The sequence below is a fragment of the Triticum aestivum genome, chromosome 1B (genome assembly GCF_018294505.1).
Source record: "Triticum aestivum cultivar Chinese Spring chromosome 1B, IWGSC CS RefSeq v2.1, whole genome shotgun sequence".
Classification (NCBI taxonomy): domain Eukaryota; kingdom Viridiplantae; phylum Streptophyta; class Magnoliopsida; order Poales; family Poaceae; genus Triticum; species Triticum aestivum.
In genome coordinates, this window is record NC_057795.1 from 111018063 (window position 1) to 111038073 (window position 20011).

General features: G+C 46.0%; 4 protein-coding genes and 1 long non-coding RNA gene across 7 annotated transcripts; 1 reads left to right on the forward strand and 4 right to left on the reverse strand.

Annotated features, from left to right (window-relative positions):
* Positions 1 to 411: 411 nt before the first annotated feature.
* Positions 412 to 1362, reverse strand: LOC123110825 (uncharacterized). Its single transcript, XR_006453710.1, has 2 exons — positions 890 to 1362; positions 412 to 747 (listed from the first exon to the last, which is right to left on the reverse strand). It is a non-coding gene; the product is annotated as an uncharacterized lncRNA (long non-coding RNA).
* An 81-nt stretch (positions 1363 to 1443) lies between these two features.
* Positions 1444 to 2994, forward strand: LOC123110816 (uncharacterized). Its single transcript, XM_044531435.1, has 2 exons — positions 1444 to 2553; positions 2626 to 2994. Exons 1-2 carry the CDS (start codon positions 1683 to 1685, stop codon positions 2685 to 2687), a joined length of 933 nt encoding a protein of 310 aa, XP_044387370.1. The 5' UTR covers positions 1444 to 1682; the 3' UTR covers positions 2688 to 2994.
* Positions 2995 to 5204: 2210 nt separating this feature from the next.
* Positions 5205 to 9618, reverse strand: LOC123110829 (uncharacterized). The gene is made up of 6 exons (XM_044531452.1): positions 9328 to 9618; positions 8188 to 8459; positions 7378 to 8029; positions 7086 to 7285; positions 6769 to 7013; positions 5205 to 6661 (listed from the first exon to the last, which is right to left on the reverse strand). The coding sequence occupies exons 2-6, from the start codon at positions 8457 to 8459 to the stop codon at positions 5574 to 5576; spliced, it is 2457 nt and encodes an 818-aa protein (XP_044387387.1). The 5' UTR covers positions 9328 to 9618; the 3' UTR covers positions 5205 to 5573.
* Positions 9619 to 10555: 937 nt separating this feature from the next.
* Positions 10556 to 13578, reverse strand: LOC123110836 (peptide chain release factor 1, mitochondrial). 3 transcript variants are annotated; one of them, XM_044531462.1, is made up of 11 exons: positions 13352 to 13578; positions 12975 to 13075; positions 12703 to 12801; positions 12444 to 12627; positions 12284 to 12332; positions 12115 to 12193; positions 11912 to 11986; positions 11741 to 11818; positions 11466 to 11624; positions 11100 to 11195; positions 10556 to 11028 (listed from the first exon to the last, which is right to left on the reverse strand). In XM_044531462.1, the coding sequence occupies exons 1-11, from the start codon at positions 13497 to 13499 to the stop codon at positions 10840 to 10842; spliced, it is 1257 nt and encodes a 418-aa protein (XP_044387397.1). In that variant the 5' UTR covers positions 13500 to 13578; the 3' UTR covers positions 10556 to 10839. The 3 variants fall into 3 exon arrangements, with proteins under 3 accessions (XP_044387397.1, XP_044387396.1, XP_044387406.1); XM_044531461.1 differs by having other exon boundaries at positions 12115 to 12332; XM_044531471.1 differs by having other exon boundaries at positions 12115 to 12332; positions 12975 to 13187; positions 13352 to 13525.
* Positions 13579 to 15952: 2374 nt separating this feature from the next.
* LOC123087728 (BTB/POZ and MATH domain-containing protein 1-like) lies at positions 15953 to 17589 on the reverse strand. Its single transcript, XM_044509828.1, has 2 exons — positions 17332 to 17589; positions 15953 to 17231 (listed from the first exon to the last, which is right to left on the reverse strand). The coding sequence occupies exons 1-2, from the start codon at positions 17514 to 17516 to the stop codon at positions 16091 to 16093; spliced, it is 1326 nt and encodes a 441-aa protein (XP_044365763.1). The 5' UTR covers positions 17517 to 17589; the 3' UTR covers positions 15953 to 16090.
* Positions 17590 to 20011: the final 2422 nt, after the last annotated feature.

Genomic DNA, 20011 nt, shown 5'->3' on the forward strand with positions numbered 1-20011 from the left:
CAAAATATTTGAAATAGATGAGAACACAAGGCAATATGCAAGAAATAAAACAAGCACGCATTGCCAATGGTATTACCAGCAAGATAAACACCTGAACCATAGAAACATGTCAGGTGAAGGAAGAATATATATCACTGCGAGCAGCAAGACGTCTATACAACAGAAGCATACATACGAAGCAACGGAAGCACGGCCGCTGGAATAAAAAAGCTAGAAAGACCGAAGCATGTTTGGTAGTGGTTGAAGCAAATTTATTAAGCTAAACAAATATAAGATTGAATGGAACCATGATGCAACTTTAGGACACACACAATGCAAATATGCATGACTGAGTACTAGACATCGGCAGAAAGGATGGAAGCAATCTGCATAAACAAAAGAATCACTTGAACTGAATTCAGAAGCTCTCAGGAAGCATGAAATATGTATAGTATACATGAATCTGACTTGTCTTTTCAAGTATATAACATTGAACATAGAAACAAACTAAGATTGCGGCAACATGGGGATGCAAGTTTGGTTCACCTACATACAAATTTCACTGAATTTTGTTTACCTATGGAAGCATACTCTCCCCCGAGAAGCATGCGTATTACAATTTAAAATCACCATGGATAAGAAGCATGAAAAGAGTATGTTCAGAACAGAATTAGTGTTAATTGGAAGCATGATTCTGGCATAGCCTAGGGGCGGCGAGGGGGCTTGGGAGATCAAGAAACTGCGTCACTTGCTGGCTGCCAATGTCTGCTAAAACAAGATTATCAATAAAGTGAGGCCCTGATGCAACCAATTAGTCAAGTAACACTTTTTCAGAAGAATGAAAAACAACCTGAGGGTGACAAAATCGTTCGAAATAAGACATTGACGGATGCAAGGCGTAGTTTCCTACCATTAGTCGCGTTAGTTACCGCACCGTCACCACGGAGAACGGCTGCACGATGCAACCTGCAATTGCAATCACCAGCAGCCGCTATGTCGTTTCCTCGGTGCCTTGTGTACCTGTCACCCGCACTTGTCGCCGCTGGCGAGCCTCCCCGGCCATGTGTGATTGCCACGCGGTAGTGAAGGCGCCGCGGCCTCATATGTGAGCGATTGCACGAGGAGAGAAGGAGGAGCGGGGGACCGGAGATGGCCGGAGAAGGAGGTGCGGGGCGGAGCCGGGGGAAAGGGGATCTGGCGAGGGCCGCGAGGCGAGGTCGGGGTGGAGGAAAATCTGCGTCCCGATAGGAATCTGGGCAACACGCGGAAGTTACGGGGTGATTTATTTTATTTCCTTATTTACAAAGGCAAGACTACTCCCGAGCGTCAGATTTGGAGTAAATCAACGATGTTCGGCTGGTCTGGCGATGGAGTCTTATCAGACTATAGACACAAAGCGTTTCCCTATAAGTTTCATGATAAAAGAAAGCGAGTCGATCTACCGATACTGAAGCTTTCATGCAGCCCGTTCCACTCCTCCCACTCCACCGGCAATCCAAGCCTCCTCCCACCTACCTCCTTTGCTCGTGGTACCCCGTCTGATTCTGAACACCAAATTCCCCTAAGGAAAGAAAAAAGGAAGAAAAATCTCTCACCGAGGAGCCGTTCGGGGTTCGGCCGAGCCTTTCCTCCCTCAGAAACCCTAATCTTCCCCTCTCCTCCCGTCTCTCCTCCCTTCCCCTGTAAAGCCGCCGCTCGCAGCGATGACGCCCCCCTTCCGCCCGTCCCCCTCCTCCACCGCCCCCGCCCCCCGCGGCTGCGGCGGCGAGCGCTGCGCCTCCGGCCGCGAGGCCTGGCCGCTCCACCACGTCCGCCACAACGACGTCTTCTGCCGCCTCTGCTCCTCCTGCGTCCTCCTCTACCACCCCGCCTCCTTCTGCTCGGCCTGCCTCCTCCTCCTCCACACGGACGCTGCCGCCGCCGCCGCCGCCGCGCAGGACCCCCACTTCGACCCCGCCGTCGCCCCGCCGGGCCCCACCGCCGAGTGCTCCAATTGCGGCCTCTTCGTCGCCCATGTCACCTGCATCCCCGACCCCGTCTCCTTCGTCTGCCCGCCGTGCGCCGCCGAGGCCGAGGGCCGGCCCTTCACCTACGCGCCCGCCGCCCGCCGCGTGATGGACGAGCGCGCCGCGCGGATCCTCCTCATCGCGGCGCGCCTCGCGCACGAGTCCATCGGCCGCGCTGCCGCTGCCGCCCGCGAGGAGGCGGAGCGCCGCGTCCAGGAGGCGGCCGTCGCGCGGAAGCGCTCGCGGGAAATGCTGGACGCTGCCTTCCGGGCGCTCGAGGAGGAGGCCAGGGCCGCCAAGATCAAGGAGGAGGAGGCGGCGGCCAGGGAGGCCAAGAACAAGAAGGAGAAGCCCGCCGCGGCCCAGCCGCCCAAGAAGAAGACCCCTAAGAGCAGCGAGTCGAGCAGGGACAGGGATAAGATGCTCAAGTTCAATGCCATGCAGCAGCCGGCGCTGGCATTTGCTGCGGCAGCCGCCGCCGCAGCCAGCTCATGCGGCAGCTCAATGCCACCATTGTCAACCCCACCACCCAAGGAGGACAAGAAGCCGATGAAACAGGAGGAGCAAGGTGAATAACTACTGGAATACTTCAAATGGGCAGCCAATTGTTCTGTTCAATAATCTGTAATCATTCTTGCAGGTTCAACGGACACAGTAGCAGATGAAGATGTGAAGGGGTTGTTTGGGACCTTGCAATCATAACGTTGGGGTACCACAATCGCCCATCTGTTTGATCTGCCTCCATTTGTTTGTTGTTGCTAAGTGAACCGACAAGGAGGCTTTGCTTGAATTTAATGAATCCCTACCCCGGAACCTCCTCACCGTAAATTCTAGTCCTGTCATGTTAGATGATCCTCTTATTTATGTAGCTGCTTCACCTTCGTGTCCTTTCGTTATTATACTCTATTGGATGATAATTTATCGCAATCAGTCTTCAGACTTGTAGACCGAGGAAACCTAAGCGAGTCGAAACTTTATTATTCCATATACTACACAGTTCTTTCTTTTTTGTCATTTGGCATAATCTTGTTGAATGTGCAAGTTCCTCTGCAATAATATTGTGTAAATGCACCAACTGGTCGTAATCTTTATCCCCATTCAGTACACAGTGGAAAATCAAAGAAGTGGTGTGATAGCAGATTGAAAATTACCCAAAGCATAGTACCATTTCCTGAACATGACTTGGTATAATTGCAGGGTGGATATTTTCCAAAAATGAAATGTGTAGGTCTTGATACCCTTGCACAACTCATCCACCTTTTCTTGCACAACACATGCAAACTCTGTATTTGAGCACCCTTCCACATGTGCTAAATTTTGCTAACTGTTTACATGATTCTCCATGCCTCATGATCGAGCATGTCTATTGTTTGTTGTTTGTGTAGTTCTAATATAGTCCTACCTGATATGCTCATAAATGATGATGTTACTCTTATGGGTGGCTTCTGGAATAAAATTTTGGCAGTCATCCATAAGCCCCAAAAGAACTGGCCCTTACTTTGCTTAACTAAACTGTTGGTGAGGCTCAAATCGTATTGAGGCCCCACAATCATATATCCTGGTGCCACCTTTCCGCAGCAGCTTCACCTATGCTGCTCCCTCGGTAAGCTGACCATTGGTGTGGCATTGTCCTGTCACCATTGCTGCCACATGAGGCAAGAGGCATGCCATAGAGATCGATTTTTTTTTTTTGAAATCAGTGTTTTTCTATATAAAAAAAGTGGCGTGGAGTCAGTGTTTCAGGATATGCACATTGTGATCCAACAATTGGAAGTTGTAATTCATCTAAACTGAAAGCCCATATTTGATGAGTGGAAAGCTTGTTACTACTTTATTAAATAATCATCCGATTTTTAAAACATACTTCTGTCGTTGCCTTCCTCATCTCCCAATGGCCTTCCTCATCTCCCAATGGCGGACTCATGGTTCAAACCAGCAACCAGGGTGAACTAGTCCGCGCACAAGAATAGAATTGAACAAATTACATACCTGAGATACCTGTGGTTGGACCAATCAAATCAAACCATGAACAATTTTGATGCCTGAGATTATGGATGGTTGAACCAGTCCAAATCGAACCAACATCTCCAAGATACATGACCAACATTGCAACAACGAAATTGCTCCACACACGATGCTTTTGCCCGATCTATGCACGACCTGAAAATGCTCATTCATGCGCATGTCCGGCTGGATGTATGTGTCGTCTGTGAATCATCTGAATTTTGTCGTCCGCATAGCACTGCTGTTGCAACAAAATCATAGGGAAAGAGCCCAGAAACCCCAAGAGAATTTCTTGATGTCTGTGTCAACTCAAACCCCCCTATGGCACTACCCGAAACCCTTAATTTGGATACAGTGCACCATTTCCCTCAAAAAAAAAAAAAGAATACAGTGCACCAATAGCATCCCCAGTTTTTTTTTTTTTTTTGAGAATTCCCAATGGCATCCCCAGCTAACACACTCTGCCTTCTCTCCATCTTCGAATCTACTAGGAGGCTGAGCTCCAACGAACAAACATGTTTATGCCTACAGAACTCCACACTCGCTAGAAAGTACTCCCCACACACACACACACACACACACACACACACACACACACACACACACACATAAATTATGGTACGTGTTAAAAATAGATAACCCTTGCGGTTATTAGGGGATAATTCCAACTCCTTCTCACATGTTTGGTTGCACACTTCCAGCAACCGTCACGGCAGTTCCTGGAAAGGCATCTCTATGAACCATCGCGTCCCTCGGAGGCGACTGTTCCCATTAAGTGTTCATTCATCATCAACAAACGACTGCTCCCACTGTATATAAGTGTTCATTCATCATCAATAAAGAACTGTTCGAATCATTTGCTCCATTGTCTCTGTCGATACAATTCTATTCATCACAGTACAGGGGGAGTACTCCGCAAGTATTGGTTGAGGGAATTGTACTGATTTTGTTGGTGTTTGGGTTGCGGAGCTCGGGTAGAACAGCGCGAGGCTCGTGGTTTCACGCCCACGAAAGTTCAGTTATCGAGTCGTATCAGCTGAAATTTAATTTAGTACTGTAGATGTAATGCACTCTTGCCATGAAGCAGCTTCTTATTTCGATCGGGGCACGAGCTTGCTCGCTCCCAGTATGAGCTTGCTGCGGGAAGAGAAGATTAACATAACCTCCATCAGCAGCAATTCAGATTTGCCCATCATTTAGGGAAAATCGTCGTAATACAGGGGGCAAAGTAACAACCTCATGTGATTGTAAACCACGTACATGAGATTGTTGCGCTTTATTCACATGGTTCCCTGATCCGCTACAAGGATAAGCATTGGTTGCGTGTTGCCTGACTTCCAGATGCATTCATTCGGTAAGCATGAAGTTTCGGTGGCTGAAAATATACAAACCGCACAAACAAACTGGTGGTTTCAGACGAGAAAAGGAGAGGCCTAAGGCGTCCTGTCCCCATCTATCCGATCAGCTAATCTAACCTCGACAGAAGAAGAACCATTCAGTCCATCAGTTCCTTTGCACGGCTGCAGTTTCCTTGTCGCCATCGCAAGCTCGCACCGCCGCAGTTCCTTCATCGCCGTCCCAAGTTTATCTGCCCACTCTTTCCTGGTGAGCGGGACTATCCTGAGCACGATCAAGTTCCTGCACACAGGTCGCTTGACTGTTCTCACTTTCAGAAGGTTGCGTGATTTGCTCCACTGCAGTTTCTTCCTCGTCATCAGAAATTTCCAACACTGCAGTTCCTTCATCACCGTCAGCAGTTTCTCTGCGCACTCTTTCCTGGCAAGCAGGAGTATCCTGACAGTGATCAAGTTCCCGTACAGAAGTCGCTTGACTGCTCTCAGCTTCAGAAACCTGCGCGGCTTGCGTCGCTGCAGCGGTTTCCTCTTCATAAGATGCCCCTCTAGACTTCCTTCTCTTGCAGGCAGGACTGTCCTCGTCACTATCCTCATCAGCGGGAACTTCACTGCCAGTTTCAATGTTGGCTTCCCGAACATCAGGTTCTCTGGGTTCAGTGTCACTGGTTGATTGTGGACCCTTGAAAAGTGAGGTATCTGGAGAACTGCCGTTGGTGGCGGCAAGCAACGCATCTAACTGTGTTCTCACAGAAACTGCCACCGCGATTGCATGGTCGCATATCACAGAGTCACTGGGTGGGCAATGAACAACATTTGCCAGTGCCTGGTAGTAGCGAAGCAGCGCCAAAGATGGCGGCGCCAATCCCCTGTCACGGCAAACCTTAGCAGACTTCATTGCATGCTTGCAAAGGTTTCCCTTCCTTGACCAGCTACAGTCACACAATGCAAGCTCAGAACCTGGGTTCAGTATGGCATGGGACTTCTCCTTGTGCTTCTGGCAGACGACTCTAGCACAATTGCCTTCAATTACAATATCAGAATCCGGAATTTGCAATCCCTGCTGCCATGGGTTTGGGCCAGTTTTCCACTCACTCCTCCAGTAACGAGAGAAACTGTCCTTCCCAGAAAATTCATCCAACCAGTAGTAAGAGTGAACCTTCGTACCCAACTTATGAACCAACCAGTCTGCACGCTGGTAGATACTTTCATCTGCCTCATTCAACAGACGAAGTTTTAGCAGGTGATGGTACCTCTCAATTGCTGAAGCTACCTCAGCAGTAGCCAACGGGTTGGTCTTCAGGACGGCTGTCCATGCCCCTGGAAGATATTGAGATTAAACGGTTCAATAAGAGAACTTACCAAAAAAAAAAACTGTAACAAGTAAAATCCAAATATGGCCAGAAAAGCAAGGTATATGGACCAACCAAGTCTTGGAAACCATAGAGCTTTGAAGTAGTCCACAAAGCCAGAGCAATCAATAAAATCTTCCAGGAAGGCCTGAAATAATTCTGTATCACCATTTCCTCTGCAGATGCTGGATATTGCCTCCCCGAGTCGTTTAGCCATCATTGAACGCCTCTCAAAATCTGAACACTTGCTCATCAAATTTTTATGCCAAGCGTGACGGACACGCCATAAGGAAATCAACACCGGGCACTGAAACACTTCCCTGTTCAGCAAGCAATATACTCAGGCACCACAAACCCAGGAAGCAGTACACTGACACAGAAGCATTAGTTACCTCATAGTGCGCACATCGGTCAAGGGATCATCAATAATGAAGCCACCCAACTGCCATGTCGGGTCTTTTGTACGAACCCGATCATATAGAGCACCCATCCATCTATATATCTCACCGTGTGTAAAATTGGGAGTGATGATCCAAGCAACAGGAATTGCATTTTTCTGCTGGTCGAAAACAAGGATGCTATGTACAGGATACTGCAAAATGGCAAAGAACGATACTACTATGAAATCAAGCAAACTAAACTACTATGAAAAAACAAAAAATGAACCAGATGACATTGGCAGACCTTTAACTTGTTTGTTCCAAACTTTGAATCAGAAGCCAGTAAACTGCGGTTGCCATACTGAATCATCTGCTGTAGCTGCCAATCTGTCTGAATGCCCAAGACAAAGGTATCATTATCGGAAAAATCTTCATAGAAAAATACACAGTCCTGGTTATTTTCAACCCATTTGTTCATACTAACAGCATCGTCATCATCAAGTTCATAAACAGAACGCCGCATTTTTCTTTCCAGCCTCCTAACATATCTGTGAGTAAGAAGATCATCACGATTTGATGGTCCTCCTTGCTTTTCAACCATTTCAGTATGTCTCTGCATTATGGTCTCAACAGGAATACCAACATAGAGCAAAGACATAACTTCAAGGAGTAATTCATCCGATATGTAAGGTGCAAACATTGCCTTCGTCCCTACAGCCATCTTGTCCATGGGACCATGACATGGTGTGCCTTTCTTATCTACATGCTTGTTGTGGTTATATATCACAAGAGCCAATGATGGTTCAGCGATCAAACGCTTCACAATAAAATGGCAAACACACCCCCTCTTTGTATTAGGGCGACCAGCGGGTGTTTTCCTCTTTCCGCAAGAGGATCTGCTAGGCCGGACAGCACCACCCTTTCTATAATCATCCGGACCAAAAGAACACCAATACCTGCATGGAATGGTGTCGCCGTGTTCAAATATTCTGTTTAAATTCTAGCATCTCAACTAGTTAACAGCTAAAGCCAAAAGCATCAAGGACAAGGCACACAACCAGCCACTCACACAACATGTGATGCATAAACACTAGGCATGCTTCCATTTACTTACAGAATATACTCAAGTATCCCGTCGACTTTTGGTTTGCAGGTCATGGTTGGAGAACGCCTTCTCCGTGCCTCAACGTGGAATCTTGTCGGGCATGCTTTGCTGTTTGATTCTCCTCTGACAAAATCACCCACCCTAGAAAACGGAATGAGCGCAAGCCTGTCCATTGAGTCCTTCCAGCCCTCCACCATGGACCACGTGATATCTGCTGCTGAAAACTCTAATATGGTTGGGTTCTGAACTGGAAGGGTCAGAATTTCATCCCACCTAGTCATCTGCAAGCACAGAGTCATCATCCTTAAAAGTATGAAAACAAGTCTAAATAGCCGGAAGATCACAATGTCAGATCTATTTCTTTTCGCTGAGACATGGATGGGGAAGTTTTGGTCCATTCAGGAGAGGGACATCATGGACCTTAAGATGAACAAGCCATGCATGTTACAGTTAGCTGTGTCTTGTTCTACACGCGTTTTCAAGTGTAATTTGTGATCTAATGGAACAAGACCATAGTTGCATTCAAAATTCTAAATACAAGTGAGCCATGGCCTTCACGCACTGGATATGCATAAGTATGAAACTTCGGTCTAGTTTGTAACAACTTAGGCATGACTAGTGATCAACCATGTAGATTGTCCCTTTTCCTCCATCTATGTCAATAATAAAATGTTTGTCAGACACGGCAATCAAGGGCCAATCTCCGAAAAGTTGAGAAAAACAGAGATATGTGCAGAATTGTTATTCAACATGACTCTGTTTCCACATGGCATTCTCGCAAACAGAGGTACGATGCAAATCACACAACTGGCACAGAACTGGAATTACATCGAAACCGAATCGAACTGGGGCGTGACATCCTAAACAACACTAAGATCAATGCATGAATCAAACGGCGGTCGAGTAAACAAAACGTCTCTTCCTAGGTGCAAATTCATGAGGCGAGGCAGGATGGTACGGGATCGTCAAGATACTACAAGCTAAAGTCAACCAGGTAACACCTCACTGGTGCTGCTCAACACCTCTACCCTGAGTAACTAAACAAAATCTCCATAGAAGCCTCGCAAGAATCGTCTCGCCGCCCCTAACTAAAACCATGGCAACTGGAGACATTTTCAGCCTCGGGCGTGGGATTGGAAACCAATTTACCCTGGCGCCCGGAGGGGGGTGGGAGGTCCGCCGGAGTGCAGAGCGCGGATTTTGCAGCTTGCGCTGCCTGCGGGGCGAACGGCGCGGAAGAGGCGCTAGGCGACGGAAGGGCCGGGCGAATGGCGGGCTGCCGCCGCACCTCCGCGGTGTGTTGGCCGGGCCAGCGAGGAGGCCGTCCGGCCGCCCGAGGGGCTAGGGTTTGGGAAGGGGGCGTTTGGGGTTTTGTGTTTGTTTTCGGAGGCTGCGAATGATGCGGGGAGCAGGGGAGGGGAGGGAGCCGGAAAAAAATTATATGAGATCAGGTTCTCGTCTGTTTTGTTGGAGTGGCCCTCACCCTTTTTCAAGCGAATTTTTGCCAGCAAAACTATAGAGCTGGTAGACGTTGCTGTGCGGCCGCACTGATCAGGGCGAGTTCCTGGGCTCGCCCTCGATCACGTCCAAGAACATCACGGATCATACAGTTTTTGAAGCCCTGTCGTGTCGACAAGCTTTGGCCTTTGGCCTGTAGTTTTTTGACTGTTTGGAAGTAATCAGAGACGTCCAGGATAAGGCGGGAGGCCGCTACAGTAGTACTATTGTTCGGGAGATTGTCCAACGTGTACACCAGAGGCCACAACTTTGAAGCTGATATATTAAAGCTAGGTTGTCTACGGATCTGATTGCAACTTTTATTATTTCTAGTGTTCGTTATACTGTCACGATTAAAGATGAATAAATCAAAAAAAATCTCGCCAAAGAAAAAGATTACGGTAGTAAAAGTTGCATGATCATGTATCTGCACCTCTTAATATCATTGAATAACGGAACTACTGTGCGTATGATTTTATTCTGTCCGACTATACGATGCCTAGTCTAGTGGTGTGCTGCCATTTGGATCAATGCCTAGTCTAGTGGTGTGCTGCCATTTGGATCAAGAGTTGAACGGCTTGATCTGCTATGTCGTATGAAATCGGACAAGCAAGAGTTGAACGGCTTGATCTGCTATGTTGTATGAAACCGGACAAGCAAGAGTCGTACGCATAGCAAGACTCATTGAATAAAGTTGCATGATCCCTAAAAAAAAACAGTGGTAAAAGTTGTATGCGTAAATGTATTTTTATTTTTATTGTTTACAAAATCAAGGTAGGCACAACAAACAAATCCCCCATTGCCCAGGATCCTCTCTCCCTCGGCTTCCACATTAATTTAGTTTTTTAAGAGAATTTAGCATTTCAATTCAATTCAAAGGTGACCAAAGATCCAGGCAGTTCTTTTACCAAAGAAGAAACCGCAGAAAATCTGGGATTAACCCGAAAGAAAATACACAGGGAAAACATGAGAACCAACAGCTGGTCACAAAACAACGAAAGAAAGACCATAACCCAAGATAACAAGGATCGGAGAAACATGACAACTCAGAACAGACGAACAATACACTGTGAATCCTAAAGTTTCCTCTCTTCGTTGGTTCAGTGTTCTGTGTGTTTATGATGTGGTTTGTCGCTCCACGAAGAAATCCACAAAACTTAGGGCTCACGAAGCAAACGAAGCAATTGCATCCATCTCTTCTTGCAGCAGCAGCGCTTCGATGAAGACGTCCAGGCTCTCTCCCTCCATGACGTCCACTATGGAGTGGTGCGTGACCCCGACACGGTGGTCGGTGACACGCCCTTGTGGGAAGTTGTATGTTCTGATGCGCTCAGACCTGTCACCACTTCCAATCTACAACAAGGTTAGGCCTTAGTGATCCCATCAATTGCATTGATATGGGAAGCTAACGAATAGTGAGGTACCTGCTCTGATCGGAGCTTCGACCGGTCTGTATGGAGCCTATGCCTTTCCAATTCATATAGTCTTGCCCGGAGAACTTTGAGAGCCTTAGCCTTGTTCTACAGAGATATAAAATTAATGGAGCAGACTCATTTATCAACGCATAATCATGGACATGAGATGTACAGACAGTTCACTGGGAGCGAAGCAATCTTTTTAAGTCTATGCTAATGACATCAACGCTATGAATGGACAAGCCAAAAAAGATGACACACATCAACGCCATAGCAAACACAAGGTTGAAATGTAGAACTGAGCAACACAAGCATACATTTTCTGACTTAAAAGTGAAATCTATGGCAAAAGCAGATTAGTGTGTGTGTTCCAACCTGATGCTGTGATCTCTCATCTTGTATTGCAACCACTGTTCCAGTTGGAAGATGAGTTATCCTAACAGCACTATCAGTCGTATTGACAGACTGGCCTCCGGAGCCACCTGATCTGTAGGTATCAATTCTCAAGTCCTCATTACGCAGTTGGACATCAACCTGCTCTTGCAGAAGCGATTTTTAGAACTACTAGTCATGCCACAAATTGCAGAGATGAAAAAAGAAAGGATTTCAGAAGAAAAGGGGGCTATCGAAATGCGATAGCCAATTCCAACCTCATCCGCTTGAGGAAGAACAGCGACTGATACAGCACTAGTGTGCACACGTCCAGATTTCTCAGTTACTGGAACTCGCTGCCATGAATAGGATTTAGTCAAATAACTGAAAGGATGAGGAGACCAATGTGATGGATAACAGAAAAATGACTTGTTATCAACTTATCATACCTGAACTCTATGAATACCACTCTCAAATTTAAGTTTCCCGTATACCCCAGGGCCTGAAATGGTCCCACTAGCTTCCTAGTGTGGAAGAATAATGCAAGTTAGAACTTCAGAGAGATTCTGTGTGTACAAGATCATTGAGATATTTATGCTGTAGTGATTAACCATGTGCACATTCACAACAGAACACTGCCAACAAGTTGTACCTTGTATCCTCTTACAGCAGACTCCATTATGTCAATAGTATCAAATTTCCACCCATTATTTTGGGAATACTTCTCATACCTATAACATAGAAGAATCAAGTTAGTTAATAAGACAGACCAAGGGTCACAACAGACATTTGATCCGGCGAAACATGAACATCCACCCGACATTTTGAATATATCCATAGCAAACAAAGAAGCTTCTTCTCCTCCAGTTCCTGCAACAGTATATCATCATCAACCACTACCGGCCTGATAAAAATGAGCAAACACAAGCAGGCAACTAAAAGGACGGATTATATTGATGGAGAGGACAGGGTCTGTCTTACCTGCTCGCACCTCCAGTATACAGTCCCTCTCATCAGCTTCATCTTTCGGAAGCAAAGTTCTGAACAACTCATGCTGCAGTCGTTTCTCCTCCTCAACAGCCTCAAGGAGCTCCTCAGCTGCCATCTCACGCATGTCTTTATCTTCAACGGAGTTTGTCACCAAGGATGTTAATCCCTCAATTTCCTACTAACAATGAAGAGATGCTCACAACCCTTCATACCGTAAGCCAGACAATATACAACGTGATGGGATCTTCACCTTCTGCTTTGACCGCAGCTCCTTGATCAATTCAATTGTGCCCTCCAGCTTGTGGAACTCCTTGTTAGCCCTCGAGTATTCCTCCGGTGAGGCAGCCGGCTGACTTCATTAACACCACACCCAAATCAAACCAAAGATAGTCACAGTATGGCTGTGTTGGTTCTTACACAAGGATCAAGAACAACACTATTCTTATTTTGTCACCTTACCACCTTAGGAACAAACATAAGTGTACAAGAGGCATAAAGAGGAGGTCTTCCATCCAAAATTACCTGGTTGATTTGCTCCTGGAGGTATGCACTCTTCTGCTCTATAAATTTCATTCTCTGCTCCATGATCTGTACCAGGTTTGCAGGCAGCTGCTGGATCATGTCTGGTACAAAATTGGGGAAAACAAAATTAGTACTCAAATAAAAAAAGAAGTGAGAGGACCTATTGGACTTCTTTCCCCCTCCTCGAGCCAGAAAGGTTTTCTCCTCTTGAAGCTGCGGAAATGTCAAAAGAGAAACCTAAACATAAAATACGCAAATCCGTAGCGGATACACGGCGCAGTTCTACTATCGCACACAAACCCCAAGCTAAAGGGGTGGAGGAAGCGGAGATAGATCATACTGTACATGGAGCAAGGAGAGACGCGGGAGGTGCTCACCGGCGGTGGAGTAGAGGCGGGGAGTGTAAGGGCATCTCCACGCCGCCGTAGGAGGTGCAGCGGCGGCGGCGGTGGGATGAGGGAAGTGGCGGACCCGCCGGAGCGCGGCGAAGGCGACGGCGCCGCATCGCCGTATTTGGTGCTGCATCGAGGTGGCTGGGAACCTTTTTTTTTTTTTTGACGGGGAGGTGGCTGGGAACCTAATGCTGCCTGCCTTTCTTTCTCGCCCTTTTCCGGGGGTTTAGACTTAGAATTCCGTCTTCTACATGGCGTTTACGTAGTTTGTGCGATCTCTTTCGATGCCGCTTTCAAAACATTCTCCTCATTTCTTTCGGGACTAATAAGTTGATGACTTTATTTCTTTTGTGAGGAGATATTGCACCATATCAAAGGAAAAGAAACAAGACCATCCGAACTTTAAAATTACAGCAATGTATAATACACCGTCTGTCAATTAAATCTCAATGTTCTTCGATATCTCGATAAAGAATTCACATATAAGACTATACATGCATAAGAAAAAGCAACTTTAGTTTGGTCTTCATATCAGACCGATCAGCATAATAATCGTTATTATGATGATTTTGATTGAAAATGTCGCAATTGTAGAATCGTCATACACCCCTCTGCCTGCATAATTTATAAAGGGCGCTTTAAATCGAGTCCACGAGCCTTCATATTTAGAGGTGAGGGTGTCAATATGGAGTGACCTCCATCTTGAACCATTTGCACGGGAGAAAAGTTTCAGCCCGACCACTTCCTTTTCCGCGCAACCCAGTTAATGGTGCAGCCGCTTGTACAACAACCACTTTCACCCCTGCCAATGCCGCAACCATTTTTCCATCGAAAGCCAATTAATGGTCGACATCGCGTTTCACATCCATTCCCCTACCAGTATGTGGCAAATCCACCCATGTTCCCCGCTGGAGCGCACCCATCTGCGGGTACATTAATCCTCATCGCTCCCATCGCCGGCGCCACCACACTCACCCTATATTTCCTCATTGTTGTCGCTGCCACACTCACCCTCATCGACCATGTTAGTATGACAGTGCCATCCCCGCGGATCTTTCCTCGGCGAGATGAAGAGGACTTCACCAAGAGAGAGTTATGTGAGAGGGCGTGAGACTACTCCGAGTGGGTCGAGGACAAAGCGCATCATAAGGGCATAAGGATTAATCAGTTGGCGGCCGCTCCTCGCCTCCCCGCCTACTTCGACCGCATCTCAATGACCGCCTGTGTAGAAATGGAAGTCACGCTCATGTCGGCCTTATCCTGCATCCGGGACGCACATGCGTTTGTCTACTGCGTGATTGTGGAAGTTGCGGTAGCCAAAGCCCTAGCCTGGCCTACGAGGTCACTTTCAAGAGAAGAGCGAGCCCGTAGTTCAATTAGTAGAGAATCATAGTTTTAAAAATGTTCAAATCGTAGTTGTTATCTTTTTTAAAAATCCATGATTGAGGTGGGCAAATTTATTGAGGTGGGCAACAAAGATATCTTCTAGCCACTAATAAACGGGTCCCACAGGGAAAATTTTATGGAGCACACTTTATGTCGATTCAGAGTTTGCGCGTTGCCTCTCCAACCTTCAAATGCATATGAAGCGCATTTTATATGCATTATGACAGTCGTAAATATAACGACTCTGCTAGAGTTACCTCCAAGGCTTTGAAAAGCCGCATCAGTTGTCCATCACAAAGGTTGAGAACTTTAGACTATTGAACGCAGCATGGTCGGTGACACACCTCTTGCAATGATGAGGACAACACAACCATGAATACAGCCACAATAATTTCTTCTTCGACTATAGTTGATCAGGACATGATGGTCAAGTGATGAGATGGACTTTGGTTGTGTTGTCCTCTCCAACATCGCTTTGGATCTAAGAGAAACTAGTTTAAAATTTGACAACTACAAATGTTAACATTTTATTATCAATTTGCAAGCAGAAATACCAAAATAAGCACATGAGCTTGCGAGTAACACCATGGCAAATTTGAGAAACTGTCAGTGTATGATCCTAACATATACCTCAGCAAAGCTGAAAGTTCAGTATTAAAGGCATATATAAGAATGATCGTTATGGCCAACCAAAGCATACATATTATACACCATCTCTGAAGAACATAGAAAGATCGCTATGGTTATTCCTAGTTCAAGAACGTAGAAAGATCGCTACGGTGATAAAGGCCAGATGAGAAATAGATCCGCACATGTAAAAAAAGCATCACCATCTCAAAAGTTTTTCCAGACAAAATTGACATCAGTCATCTGTGCTCTTAAAATACACCAGACCGAAAGTCATGTTTTTAGTAGAGGGCACGACACCTCCCCTTGCATGGCACACATCACCAAAGGAAAAATATTAGGCAGAGGGGAAGCTTGCTGGGTACTGGATCGAGATTTCCAGAATTGCTGTAACCAGAAATCTTGGTGACTCTGTTTTCTTTGAACTGAATCGACGTTCGCTGCGTTTTCAAAAAACATCTATAGAGGTAGTACATGAGACAATGCGCCGAGCAATATATATGAGAATAAAAGTATAAAACGACTGCTAGGAAACTTGCACAGTGTGGCAATGCAGATCAATATAGACGCTTATACCTGAATTTATAAAATCATTTATATCAACCATATTGACGCTTATACCTGAATTTACAGGATCATTTATTCCACGACCACATGTCATGAATCAAAAGTAAGACACACAACCTATGACCGGAGTATTATCAGATGTAATTACGCTTTCGCAGCAAGCATGGCAATGAGCTCGTTCAAAACAGAGGGATATGTGACTGTAATATGCTCCCAGTCACTGGTTGCCATTACTTCTTGCAAACTGGAGGGGGATACTCTGAGGAAATTCAAGCATGCCTCCTTCAAATATTGGCAATGGTGCTTCTCAGCTATCACAAGTGTGGACGTCACCGAGCTCACATCCATGCACTCAGACAACCCCTCTTCACAGCAAAACTTGAGCCGTTGGATATCATATCTGTCCGCAGCTACAAGCAAGTCTTGCATCCATTGCATCCATGTTGCATAAAGTACTTCATCCACTTCTTGTTCTTCCTCAACTTCTGCCTCATCATTCTCCATCTCGGGAAATGAGTCTGTGTAGATGAAACTAAGCATAGCCCTGAACACATTTGCTTCCATGTCTTCGATCTGTATGTCACACGTTGCAGCCCCCTCCATGGGACCAAAGAGTTGTGCCATGAAGACTGGAGACCGGGCTGCAAGCACACATCGGTGTGCAGCGATTGTCTCGCCGCTGACATTGAATGTCACATCAGCACCTACCTTAGTTTCAAAGAGACGGTTCAAATGCTGCTGTATGTCAGGCAGCGGCACCTCGGTGGCACCGGCATCCACGGTGTCGAGATCCCTGTAGACCATGACACCACACCGTATGGTGAAACTATCACCCTTGAGATGCTTTGATTGTTCAAGGGCATCTTTTCTCACAGCATCATCGAAGCCCCTAATAGAATCATGGCTGGAGAAGCTGTGTGTTTGAGTTTCACGAATGTATATTGGATTTTGCCACTCAACCTGATCAATGAAACTAAACCCGAACCGCACCTTCACAGCCTTGGCAACATCGTCATCAAGAAGGACAAGATGGAGAGAAACACAGTCAGCACTGTAGGAGCTGTCACCGTTTGGTGCGTAACTGATGCACCAGCGATGGCCTCCTACGACGAATGGGCGAGACATGATGTGCTTGCCATTGGATACCATCTCTTTTGTTTGCGAGTAGCCCTCCACCACAAGCAGGTGGTAGCCGCTGGCCGCGCCGGCGTCGACGTCCGACGTGGTGGAAAGGCACAGCTTGCCGTTGGTGATGACAGATACGCCGGCGAATGGCATGACGGATCTGCAGATCAGAACAGATATAGCTCGAGTGAAACTAGTGAACTGAACGTTGGCATTTATTAAAATTCCAGAGTTGAGATCGCGGATTTGAGGGGCCAAACCTGATCACGTCCCGCCGCCGCGCAACGGAGGAAGTTTCCGCTTGCATGCTCCGGCTTGCACTTGCCGCGTCCCGCCCGGTGGCAGCACGAAGACTCTGCGCGGCCCCCGAGCCCCCGGGGCCGCCGGAGACACCAAGACGCCCGCGACAACGCGCCGCGCCGCTGGTCTGCTTTCTCTGCACCATGCTGCCCCGGTCGCTGCCCCGCCGAGAGCCGCCAGGGGCTCGTGGGTGCTTGCTTTTTTATTTTTTGAGGGCAATCGTGGGTGCTTTTTTTTTTTGAGGCAAATCGTGGGTGCTTGCTGAGAGTTAGGGTTTTGTCACTTAGCAGGTATTTGGGCTGATATGGACCTTGCAGTCTTTTTGTGCGGCCCATTTGCATTAAGCCTACAGATATTGTGTAATTACTGATTGTGTGAAGCTTTTTTGCTTTTGAAACTGTGAAGATTTTTTCTTTGGCAGTTCCTTTATTAAGTTCAGTGCGTCAAAATGCCAGCCCACTTGCAGTCCAATTTGTTTTCGGTTTCTTTCTAATCTATTTTACATGAACACTCTTTAAGATATGTGAATTTCAAAAAGTGTGCGAACTGAGCGTAGCTCAGATGGCAAGGTTCCTTGTGGTGAAACAGCCCACCAGGACTCAAGTTCTAAACTTACTCGCATATTCATATATTTATTTCAGACTTTTCGGCGATGTATGTTCAGTGGGAAGGGACATTTGACGTCTTTGGTGACTTTATCAATCTCAAGATATTGTATTAGCTCAATATCTTGGGGGTAGGGATAGAATGTGTGTGTGTGTGTGCACGCGTGTTCATACAAGTGAGTGTGCATTCATGTATGTGAGCATCTGCGTTTGTTCTGTGTCAACAAAATTCTGGAAAAAAATCTACAAATTTAAAAATTCGATTTTTTTAAATTTTGTGATTCTCTAAAAATATTTAATTTTTTAGAAATTATTAATTCATTTTTAAAATGTTCGCGTCAAATAGTTCACACATTTAAAAAACCCTCCACATATTTTGTGAAATTTGTCATCATTTCTAGGAAAATGTTCATGCATTTTTAAAAGTGTTCTCGTCTCTTTAAAAATAGTTTACACATTAAAAGAATACCCTCCACATATTTTTTGAACATGTTGATAGTTGTCCAAAAAAGTATTCGTGTGTCATGAAAAAATATTCAAGATTTTAAATGGAAACTAGGGTCCCACCACATATTCCTGATTTTTTGAACACGTTGATAGTTTTTGAACAAAAGAAAGAAACCAAATGGCATACGAGCAAACTGGAAAAAAAATTTAAGCAGAAAACCAAATGAGCACTCCCGTAACGAATTTAAATGCCGAATAGGGTTGGCCTACCACATCCGCTTGCACGTTTTATCAACTACCTACCTACCGTAGTGAGAGGTAGATAGGAGCTTCCTTTTCAGGTGCGGGCTTTGGGTGGCCGAGCTTCAGGGAGATCGTTTTGAAAAACCAAACTTCTACAGTGCGAAAAAATTTGATTTTTTTTTTGCGAACAATCACACACTGACACACATGTGTATTACGTATGTGCGAAAATTCATAACCATATACTTTCACATATGGCATACAGAAAAAGCCAAAAGCGTATTTGTAAGATGGGCTGATTTTTGTTGTTGTTGGGCCAGAACTTTTTTTGTACAGCCAACAAAACACAGAAAAATCAAATGATTATTTCTCAAAAAAATCAAATGATTTTTCATGCGTTCGTGCGGAAAACGTATATGTTTCTATGGAAAAAATAATTTTGAAACCTTGAAAATGACTTTCAAATTTTTTAAAATACCGAGCTCCCTGGAGACAAGGCCTCCATTGGCATTTTCCACTTCTTTTTCAGCCTTTAGTGGAAGTTCTTTTTAAAGATAAACTATGTGTCATTCATTTAACAGTTGGATTATGAACCCACACGTAGTCACGATCTAGAGGCAACTAGAAGATCAGATGCACAACACCTTGCAGAAAGTACCCACAAAAACTGAAAGTACAACTCTAGGGGACCTAAATGCAAGAGTCGCCATTGTTGCCCATACCTTTTTCGGACAGAAGGGAGACACCAACTTGCCCAAAACGAAAGAAACATCATATAAGAAAACATTGAGTTGTGAGCCGATGAAACGGGCCGCTGTGTGACCTGAGACCTTGTGGCTCGTCGGTCGAGGATCGTGTTGGGGAACCTTGCATGGAAAACAAAAAATTCAACGCACATGCAAGATCTATCTATGAGATCCATAGCTACGAGAGGGGGAGAGCATCTTCATACCCTTGAAGATCACTAAGCGGAAGCATTATCAACGCGGTCGATGTAGTCATACACCTTCACGATCCGTCCCGATCAAGTATCGAACGTTCGGCACCTCCGTGTTCAGCTCGCGTTCAGCTCGATGACGTCATCTCCTTCTTGATCCAGCAAGAGGGGTGAAATAGTAGATGAGTTTCGGCAGCACGATGGCGTGGTGATGGTGGTGATGAAGAACAATCTCCACAAGGCTTCGCCAAGCACAACAGAAACTATGATGGAGGATGAACTAGAGGGAGCGGGGTTGCCAGCGCACGGTTTGGTGAATCTTGATGTGTTCCAGGTGCTAGCCCTGCCCCTCTATTTATATGTTGAGCCCTAGGGTCGTTTCTTGGAGCCTCCTCAAAGTCGGATTGG